At 36.1% G+C, this 11,210-nt stretch overlaps 1 protein-coding gene across 3 annotated transcripts in view; it reads left to right on the top strand.

Moving 5' to 3' along the window:
• Positions 1-9,575, top strand: part of atp2c1 (ATPase secretory pathway Ca2+ transporting 1) — a 45,635-nt gene extending 36,060 nt beyond the window's left edge. For all 3 annotated transcript variants that reach the window (XM_073846511.1, XM_073846510.1, XM_073846512.1), the window contains exons 14-22: positions 2,081-2,176; positions 2,265-2,354; positions 3,854-3,958; positions 5,727-5,883; positions 7,050-7,220; positions 8,703-8,800; positions 9,080-9,130; positions 9,211-9,377; positions 9,478-9,575. In XM_073846511.1, coding sequence (XP_073702612.1) covers positions 2,081-2,176; positions 2,265-2,354; positions 3,854-3,958; positions 5,727-5,883; positions 7,050-7,220; positions 8,703-8,800; positions 9,080-9,130; positions 9,211-9,377; positions 9,478-9,550 — 1,008 coding nt within the window. In that variant the 3' untranslated portion in view covers positions 9,551-9,575. The remainder of the gene's footprint in view (positions 1-2,080; positions 2,177-2,264; positions 2,355-3,853; positions 3,959-5,726; positions 5,884-7,049; positions 7,221-8,702; positions 8,801-9,079; positions 9,131-9,210; positions 9,378-9,477) is intronic.
• The last annotated feature ends 1,635 nt before the right edge of the window (positions 9,576-11,210 follow it).

Consider the following 11,210-nt stretch of genomic DNA (forward strand, 5'->3'; position numbering starts at 1 on the left):
CTTCAACTGTCAAACTAAGTTCTCTTTCATGTCTTATTGACTACCTAAGTTCTCTTTCGTGTCTTATTGCGCTTAAACTGTCAAACTAAGTTCTCTTTCATGTCTTATTGACTACCTAAGTTCTCTTTCATGTCTTATTGCGCTTCAACTGTCAAACTAAGTTCTCTTTCATGTCTTATTGACTACCTAAGTTCTCTTTCATGTCTTATTGACTACCTAAGTTCTCTTTCGTGTCTTATTGCGCTTAAACTGTCAAACTAAGTTCTCTTTCATGTCTTATTGACTACCTAAGTTCTCTTTCATGTCTTATTGACTACCTAAGTTCTCTTTCGTGTCTTATTGCGCTTAAACTGTCAAACTAAGTTCTCTTTCATGTCTTATTGACTACCTAAGTTCTCTTTTGTGTCTTATTGCGCTTCAACTGTCAAACTAAGTTCTCTTTCATGTCTTATTGACTACCTAAGTTCTCTTTCGTGTCTTATTGCGCTTCAACTGTCAAACTAAGTTCTCTTTCATGTCTTATTGACTACCTAAGTTCTCTTTCGTGTCTTATTGCGCTTCAACTGTCAAACTAAGTTCTCTTTCATGTCTTATTGACTACCTAAGTTCTCTTTCATGTCTTATTGCGCTTCAACTGTCAAACTAAGTTCTCTTTCATGTCTTATTGACTACCTAAGTTCTCTTTCATGTCTTATTGACTACCTAAGTTCTCTTTCGTGTCTTATTGCGCTTAAACTGTCAAACTAAGTTCTCTTTCATGTCTTATTGACTACCTAAGTTCTCTTTTGTGTCTTATTGCGCTTCAACTGTCAAACTAAGTTCTCTTTCATGTCTTATTGACTACCTAAGTTCTCTTTCATGTCTTATTGCGCTTCAACTGTCAAACTAAGTTCTCTTTCATGTCTTATTGCGTTTGAACTGTCAAATACACACAAGTTTTTGTTAAAAACAGTCGGTTATGTCTGTGAAGGTAAACAGCTGGGAAAGAAGTCGCATGTTTTTATTAGATCTGTGTGACAGCAGCGTAATATTAGATTAAATAAATCTATAAATCCACTGCTCTCTTGTCTCATCTGAGACTGGACTGAACAGTTAGCATTCTTTGCTTGAACTTTCGCCATGGTGTTAGAACTGGTACACCGTTGTCGATTGCGAAAACAAAATGATGTCACCGTGGGTGTAAACATGCAGATTAAGGGGCGCTAATATAATAATAAGATCCCTTTACCATGTCATTGTTAAGCGAAATATGAAAAAGACTTACCAAAACAAAGTTACTGGGTTGTTCTTTTTCATGTTTTCTGGGTTGGTAGATGCACTGGGGACCCAATTATAGCACTTAAACACGGAAAAAGTCAGATTTTCATGATACGTTACCTTTAAAATATATTAACATAGAAAACAACTATTTTCACTATTTTAATTGTAAAAATAATTCATAGTATCATGTAGTTTTGGTGAGCATTAGACTTTTTTTTTATAAAACATAAAGAAACTTTGAAATGGACATCTGACAAATGATTTGTCCTGAAGCCAGCACTACATTGGAAATAAGTATTAATAGCTGCAGTGTTTCATGAGCCCCATGGATGTGAAGAGAACCCTCTAGGTTTCTCTCTGAGGAACAGGAGGAATGTCTCAGAAGCCTGATGGTATCAGTGCAGAGTCCTGAATTCATTGCAGTGCCATCGGCCTGCTCTAATAAATCTTCAAAGAGTCAGCTGAGGAGTCGATTGAGTCTCACACTTTTTAAACTTAGTAGGTCGCTTCTCCCAGGTCTATTACATCATGCTTTTTTATTTCACATCCCTGTGGGCTGCAAACAGAGCTCTGTCAGAAGACTGCTAAAGTCATCTAGCATCAGTGCTCGAGCCTTGTGTGGAGTTTGTTGTCTTTCTTCAAAATGTAATAACTTCCTTGAAAATAACTCTAAACACCTGCCATATATAGACCACGTTTCTGAGTCAATTCATTTCTTATAGAAAATATATCCTGTTTCACTCATAAATGTAAATTATCTAGGTTGTAAATGCCATTTCACGTTGAGTTGAATGTGTTAAGATCTCGGCTTTGTTTACAGGTCACTGGGGTCGGGTACAACAATTCCGGTGAGGTTATGCTGGATGGAGAGATAGTGCATGGCTTCTCCAACTCTTCCATCAGCAAGATTGTGGAGGTGAGGCTGAGCAGAGATTCTTATAAAATGCAGAGCTGTTTGAGTACTACTATGTGACACATTTCATTTGGTGTCTGAAATCCCGTAGGCTGGCTGTGTGTGCAATGATGCAGTAATCAGAAGCAACACCCTGATGGGCCGTCCTACCGAAGGCGCCCTCATCGCCCTGGCTATGAAGGTACAGTATGTTGCTGTTCTGCATGGTATGCTGCTAATTGATGTTTTGGTATATTACATGCAAATACTGTATCATAACTAAGTCCAAACAATGTGGTTGAACGTGCCTGGTGGCTCTGCCCACCTGTGCAAACAAGAGGCAGCAGCCTGTGGGAATGATGTCTGCGTGGTACTGTCTGTCACCTTATGTCATCTCATTTTGGCAAACAGAGAGTGTTTGAACCGGCTCTGCTTGCTCATGCTAATTAAGATGAGCAGACACGCTTTCACACCCCATAGAACAGGTTACTGTGGCAACAGCATCTCCCTTGAGGGTCCCGGTTGTGTTAACGTCTGGTACACTAATAACATTGTTTTCTCCACAGGGACGTTTACATGGGGATTAAACTGAGAAAAATGTGAGGCAAATCCAATGATAAAAACTAGATTTTTATGTTTTCTGAAGAAAACGTGGGTGGTTCTTTTCTGCGCAAAACTCACTGCCACAATGCTGTGGTGTTCTGGGTCGGGCTTTAGCAATAAGAGTCGCACAGGGCCAGTCCGAAGAGGGCGCTGCTTAAAGGGATAGTTCAGCCAAAAAATGTCAATTCTGTCATTAATTCCTCACCCTCATGTTGTTCCAAACCCATAAGACCTTCGTTCATCTTCAGAACACAAATGAAGATATTTTTGATGAAATACAAGCTTTCAGACCCTGTATAGACAGTAGGGATGTAACAATATTATCAATATCATGATATCATGATCGCAAAACTGTGATCACATGATGATATAAAACAATAGGTTGGGCAATGGCCACCAAATATGCTTTATTTTCACGGCAGATGATTACAGCATTTCTGTGAGGCGTTTTTGTAAGCCTGTTTTCACTGAAGCTGGAGTTTACCTTTAAAATAAAAGCTCTACAACCATTTCCATCAAAACAAAAGCTTAAAAATTACAGTATGAATTGCTGACAGCGGTTTAAATGAATAACGTTACTGCAGTCCAAATTCAAAATATCTCTTTCAAGTGTAGAAGTTATTATTGTAATTTTCCTACTGTAGTGTAAAGCAAAAATGAATAATAAATGATTTACCTATGAAATGTTTATTTTAAATTTGTTTTGCAGTGCAATTTATTATTATTTTTTTACAGTATATGGCTATTGCTGTCATTGTTGTTGTTGTTGTTGTTGTTATTATTATTATTATTATTATTATAATATTTGAAATAGGTAAGAACATGGGTTGGAGCTTTTAATTTTGTAAAAATTTTATGAAGCTATGAGAATATTTTGTGTGCAAAGAAAACAAAAATAATGACTTTATTCAACAATTTCTTCTCTTCTGTGTCAGTCGTTGGTGTGCGTTCAAGAGCATACCATGTATCAGAGTTCTTTTATTCAGCCAGAACTGATAAGTCTCTTTGAGATTAGATTGGACTTTCTGTATTTTCTTTGAAGGATTTAAGTGAGCCGAGTATGTGACCGCACGTGCCTTTGTTTTCTGTTCTTTGTAGATGGGTTTGGAGGGCCTGCAGCAGGAGTTTGTAAGGCTGGAAGAGATTCCCTTCTCCTCCGAGCAGAAGTGGATGGCGGTCCGCGTCGTCCATCGCACCCAGCAGGTAAGCTGGACCAAATGGTAGAAAAATGGTAGTAAATGGAATAAATGGTGCTAGGTACTGTAATTGGAGCTGAAAATTACTTGGCAACATCACAGTAGTGTACGTTGAAATTCACATTCACATCCACATCGCCGATCCCATTGATTCACATGCACTTGTCTTAAAATGGATAGAAAGTGCCCAAATGGTTTTCCACTTGGCTAGCTATTTATCACTACTCTCAGGCTCACGCTGAGCTCTCTCAAAGAGCTCCTTCGAAATCTTAAAATCCAATCTCATTGTCTAGCTTATGGGTGTCAGGGTGCACAACTGTTTATCAGTCCACCGAGAAACAAAAGTGTGTTTAGGCACCAGACTGCTACGTAGAAAGAACTCTTTGTTGGGTTCACTGCTTTGTTTTCTGTGTTATGTTTTGGAAATAATTTGTAATGAATAGTTAGACATAAATTGTTTAGAGAGTCTACAAGCAGTTGTTTCAGCTGTATTGTCTGTTCAACCGTTCACAAAGACCAGTGTAATTATTTGGGCTGCCCCCTAATAGTCAACTAACCATTAGTTGACGAGAAAAGGTTTGGTCAAACAATATTTTATTAGTCGCTTAGTCACCAAAAAAAATTTCACAGGAAGTTGCGAAGTCACGCAGTCCGTGACAGACAGATTGTTAACAGCGGGTCTATGTCGTAATATAGTACATCAGGCAGGACATCCAAACACTCATCGATCATTTATCGACCTCAAATATGGCTTTTCATGTGAAAGCTGTATGTAGCAGTAACTTTACATGGCAGGTCAATCTAATGTTAATCTAAAAAAATGCATGCATGACAGATGGAGGTGCCAGTGCGGTCACTCTTAAAATACTTTGTCGTTTTTGGCCATACAGATACAAGTGATAAATTTTTCAAATCTGTAAAGACTACATTTATTTGTGTGCACTTACAATAACAACAAAACTTTGCGCTTTTGTGAAATAATGAAAGCAAACTGGATGCGCTTACTGCCATATCTGTCTATGTGCACGAAACTCAGAAACTCTGTGTATACTTGCCTTACAGACATGAAAAATATATCTATAGAGAGTGAAATGTCTACTTTTAAGTAAACCATTTCAAACAGAAAAGAAATATTCTCAGATTGTGTAATCCGTATGAATCATGCATACAGGTTCATCACTACGGCGGAGATGATGAGTCGGTGTTGCAGACTTTATCTTTTAAGCCAAAAACAAAGAAAGCACTAGTTTATCGAAAAAAATTTTAAATGTTATCTCAGTCTCCTGCTACTAGTCGACCAGAAAAATCTTAAGTTGAAGGCAGTCCTACTTATTAGGCTGTGTAGGCAATTAAGGAAAGGAAAGCAAAGGAAAGGAGGAGGTCCGACTCTCTAACCATTAGGCCACAGCTACCCCCATTAAAGGCTAATTATGATTTATTTGATTTATTAATAAACGTGCAACTAATAGTCGACTAATGCTTAAAATGAACAAGAACTAGTTGACCAGAAAAATCTTTAGTCGAGGGCAGCCCTAGTAATTATTTGCATAAGTTTCCATTTTATTGCATTTCAATCAGTTATTGTGGTGACGTTGAATTCAGATTGACGTACCTCTCAAAACTGAATACTTTGTAATACATATAAAAAATAGAGCCATTTTGTTTAGATTGTGCACTACTTGGTCAAAATAAGCTGTAAAGTTTTCCTGAGAATCAAAAATCTGGTGATGTGGGACTAACTAATCATCTTTCCCTACTTCTGATCTAAATGACAGGACAAACCTGGCATATTCTTCGTGAAGGGCGCCTATGAGCAACTCATCCGCTTCTGTACTTCCTACAACAGTAAAGGCGTTACTCTGTCTCTGACCCATCAGCAGAGAGAACTCTACCAGCAACAAAAGAGCTACATGGGCACTGCGGGTCTCAGAGGTACAGCACTTTCATTTCGCCAATAAATGTCATGGATAATGTCGGTGAAACAAAAGTCTTGAAAGTCTTGTCTCAGCTTCTATATTACTTAAAAGTTAGGAGTTGCAGGAAGATTGCATTACATTGTCACAGTTGGAAATCACTCAATTTCCAGCAAGTGAAAATAATGTGTTGGAATGATATGGTGACAAGAAACCCAGTTTTCTGCCCTGTTCTTAATATATATAATTATTAGTAGAATTTGGGCCAGTGTGATTTGTAGTTGAGCAAAATCCGTCAGCCTATTTATTTATTTTTATTTTTTTTGCATCACATTACGGATATTGAAACTCATTATTGTGGAGTTACAGAAGCTATTATGCTTTTGAAACATTCGATGGACTACATATCTAAAGTTTCAAATGGATTGTTAAAGCAAGTTGTCTTCTATTAAATAACAAATGAATGGCCTGCTGTATTACCCTTATAGGCACTGATTCAGCAGTTAGCAATGGCATTATGGGTTGACAATGCTAGACTTTCATGATGCTTATAAGAAAGTTCACCCAACAATGAAAGTTCTGTCATTAATTAAATACCCTCATGTCGTTCCAAACCCATAAGACCTTTGTTCATCTTCGGAACACAAATTAAAATATTTTTGGTGAAATCCGACAGCTTTCTTGACCCTGCATAGACAGCAACGCAACTGACACGTTAAAGGCCCAGAAAGGTAGTAAGGGCATTGATAAAATAGTCCATGTAACATATTTGTGTGACTTCAGTCACAGCTTATACTACTCTTAAGAGCATTTCTGAAAAGGTCTATACATAAAACTCAGCTCATTTGGGTTCCCAGGCTGTAGCTTAATGTCAAACAGCTTTCCTGCTATGTTCAAATCATACATAACTTTGAAATGGCACCCAAACGTTTTTCTGTCAGCTCTAATGGTGCCTCCTCAGTTGCACCCTGGCAAGTCTTCCCCAGCTTAAAGCTGTCTGCATGTCATTTGGCTTGTTTTGATAAGATTAAGTTGTCTTGGAGGACATGGAAAAAGTGCTTTCGCATATTGACATTCCCCTCTATTAGTTTTCTTTTAATTAAAGACATTTCATGGAGGACACAGTAATATTAAGATCAAGCAGATTTTGGCAGCAGCTGATGATGTTGTCCTTTCCTCTGGCAGTGCTGGCGTTTGCTTCTGGATCTGAGATGGGGTCGCTTACATTCCTGGGACTGGTGGGCATCATCGACCCTCCCAGAGCAGGAGTGAAAGAGGCTGTGGCGACACTGATCAGCTCTGGAGTGGCGGTGAAGATGATCACAGGGGATTCACAAGAGACTGCAGTGTCAATTGGTATGACATTCAACCATTTTAGCTTTTTTCTGTCACAGTGCGTGTCTCTCCATCTTCAATGATTTATAACATTTAGGCCTACATCTTATTTAGGCATGGAAAATACAGCTGTCATTTTTTGTTAAATTAAAAACAAAACTTAAAGTCAAAATATATCCACGTTTTTCTTTAACGCGGAAGTAAGCCTATGGGTGAGAATTCCGGTTCATTATGCGCTATAGGGAAATCATGGGAAGAAAATGGTAAAACTGTTTGCACTACAAACCTGTGTGCTAATAATTAAGGTAATACATTAAAATAATATAGTAAGACACACCAATTTTGCGATATCAAGCAGGAAAAAGTATTTTGTACAGCTTGAAATAGCTGAAACAAGAAGGTCAGACCCATACAATTTACAAATGGCCGTGTCCACTCTTACTGGAAGAAAAAGGTGGATAAATAAAGGTGTGTTTTACAGTGTTTGGCTGTAAATGAACACAAGGAAGGCTGATGATAATAATATAGTGATACATAAAATATTTACCTCCAATATTAGTATAAACAATTTTTGCTTGCATGTTTTTTTACTACGGCAGTTTAATGCATTACAAATTACATTACTTTTGTAAGAATGCAAGAACATTATCACAAAAATTAAAGCGGGGAAATAAAAATAATCTAATAAAAATGACAACAGCAAAATTACTAAAACATTATAACTAAAATGAAAACTGTAAATTAAAATAAATTAAAAACTATTTCTAAATATATATATATATATACTATGATAGTATCTCAATTATACTAAAACAACAATGGTTTGAATCAAGTGTAAAAACAGAAATAATTAACTGTTTAGGAAAGAAAAAACTAAAACTGCAAAGTTACTAAAACTTTATAACGAAAGTAAAAACGTGAAAATAAAAACTTAAAATATATGCATACAATAATAGTATCTCAATTATACTAAAGTAACACTGGTTTGAATCAAGTGTAACAAAAAATTAAACTGAAATAATTAAACAATTTACAAAAAAAAATAAAACTAATAAAAATGACAACAGCAAAATTACGAAAACTTAACTAAAATGAAGACTGGAAATATAAATTAAAAAATATTTCTAAATATATGCATACTATAATAGTATCTAAATTATACTAAAATAACACTGATTTGAATAAAGTGTAAAAACTAAAACTATTTAGAAACAAAAAAACTAAAACTAACAAAAATGACAACAGCAAAATTACTGAAACTTTATCATAAAAATGAAAATGGGAAATATAAAAATAAAAAATATTTTAAAATATATATGCATACTATAATAGTATCAGTTATACTAAAATAACACTGGTTTGAATCAAGTGTGAAAATATATAAGAATCCTGTATACATTTTTACCGTTTAGTTTGGACATTACACATTCTGAATCTACTTATTTTTAAATAAATAAATAATATACTTGCATATATTTATTCTGTTGTCTCTCTTGACCACAGCAAGTCGTCTGGGCCTCTATACCAAAGGTTCTCAATTTCTATCTGGAGATGAAGTTGACCAGATGGACATCCAGCATCTTTCTCAGATAGTGCCCAGGGTACACACACTTTCATACACTCTAAGCTTCTTCTCTGCACTACCATCCTAAAGACTCACAGTCGGGGTTTGGACAGTTTTCAAGTCCACAAGTGTTTTGTAGGCAGTCTTATGGCACAAAACTGTTGCACACAAGGTTTATTGTACCTTTAATTTTTGACTAATAGTAAAAACTGTGTTTTAAATAGATGCATGCAGTAATTGAATCTCGAACATAACACTTTTTCTCATCTGGCAATGTGGAGAGCTTGTATTATAATTTTGTAACTTGTCTCCACAGATAGCGGTATTCTACAGAGCCAGCCCCAGACACAAGTTAAAGATCGTTAAGGTGATTGCAGCAAACAAACTAGTTATGATCATACTCCACATATAAGCATATGTTTCTAAGAGTTCTCTTTCTGGCTTCAGTCCTTACAGAACATTGGTGCAGTTGTTGCAATGACGGGAGATGGTGTTAATGACGCGGTGGCTCTGAAGGCAGCGGACATCGGTGTGGCAATGGGTCAGACTGGCACTGATGTCTGCAAAGAGGCAGCAGACATGATCCTAGTAGACGACGACTTTCAAACTATCATGTAAGCATACACTTTCTTGGCTTTATCAGACTTGTGAGGACTATTGATGTGCCGTCTAATGAGTCTACACACGTCCTCAAGCCTTTGTTTCTCACTCTAGGTCTGCTATTGAAGAGGGGAAAGGGATTTACAACAACATTAAAAACTTTGTGCGCTTTCAGCTGAGCACGTGAGTTGGCATGCTCTCATTTTGTATATAGAAATGAAAATGTTTTTTTTTTATATATTTATATGTGGTGTACGTGAACCCGAAGGGGTTGTGCTGTTTTTAGTTGCTCTGAAGATTTAGTCTAGATGAGCTTAAAATGGATTTTTCTGGGGATCCGAGTATCCTTGTTTATTTTTTTGGTGGAGACTCAAAGGCAGTAATGTTAAATTCATGAATTTTTAAAAGATTTTAAATATCTAACCATGTGATTCTGAAATATTTTGTGGTGTCACAAAAACGTTTTCAATTGTCTTAACTTTAGTTTGATTACTATGAATGCACTACTGTTCAGAGTTTGGGGTCAGTAAGATTTTTGGGTTGGTAAGAGGTCTCTTATGATCACCAAGGTTGTATTCATTTGATCAAACATTTAGTAAAATGGTAATATTGTGCAGTATTAAAATTTAAACACTTTTTTATTTTTATACATTTTAAAATGTGATTTGTGCTTGTGATAGCAAAGCTGAATTTTTAGCAGCCATTAAGTCTTTCTATTCATGTCACTTGATACTTCAGAAATCATTGTAATATGCTAATTGCAGCTGAAGAAAAAATACTTATGATGTTGAAGACAGTTATGCTATGTGGGCCATTCTACAGAATTGGTTCAAAGTCAAATTTAGAAATGTCTTTAAAAAAAAATAATAATAATTTTGCATGTATGAAAATTGTATAATATCCAAGGTACACGTTTCTAGAAATTGTGCAGTTAATTGTGTTTTCAGAAAATACTGGAATATTTTTCCTCTCCACAAATTTGTCGCTACCGAAACGGTAATATATTATTTAATAGGAAGGGTTAAATTAAACTATTGAAACTGTTTGATTTTCAGATTTTCTGACTTTTGAACTCATTTCCCTCAAAATTATGGGACCTATTACTTCTTAAAAAAATAAAAAATATATATTATGGAAACAAAATGCAATTTCAATATCACTTTTTTATAAATTGAAATTATGGGTTGCTCACACTTGATATGTTTGGTTCGATTAGAAGAACTCTGGTGCGAATTCTTTATTAGTGCGGTTCATTTGAGTAAGTGAAAACACTGCCATCCAAACCCTGGTGCACACCAAATAAGCAGACCAAGACCGCTAAAAAGATGGGTATCGGTTCACTTCCAAAAAAAACTGTTTCAAATGAAATATGAGCACAACACAGACCAAATACTTCTAAACGTACCAAAAACAGGATGTAATGACAAGATGCGTGCCCCAGTGAAAATCTCAAATTTGAGTTATAATTTACTTTGATAATCCCGAAATAAAGACATTAAACTATATGCAACAACTGAATTGACGCTTCTAAAACCAACGCAGTTTAACTATGCACGCAGATATCCATGCCCGTGCGCGTCTGTGTATTTAACTGCAACGCACACGTCGTGCAGCCTTTTACGCAGAAGTACATGCAGTGTAGGAATAGTTGGTTACACAAGTTTGTTTAGTTAATTGTGTTGTAAATGCAATTGTCAAGCAGTTTGTGATGCGTTTTGGAAACAGGAGATGCGCCCCTGGTCTAATGCGCCACCTGGCTTGAGAAACCCGTTCTCAAAGACTTACTTTTAGTCATTATTTGGGTAGCACACATAATCAGAATGCCTTCGGCAGAATTCAAATTAGCC

Source organism: Garra rufa, chromosome 9, assembly GCF_049309525.1.
Source record: "Garra rufa chromosome 9, GarRuf1.0, whole genome shotgun sequence".
Classification (NCBI taxonomy): domain Eukaryota; kingdom Metazoa; phylum Chordata; class Actinopteri; order Cypriniformes; family Cyprinidae; genus Garra; species Garra rufa.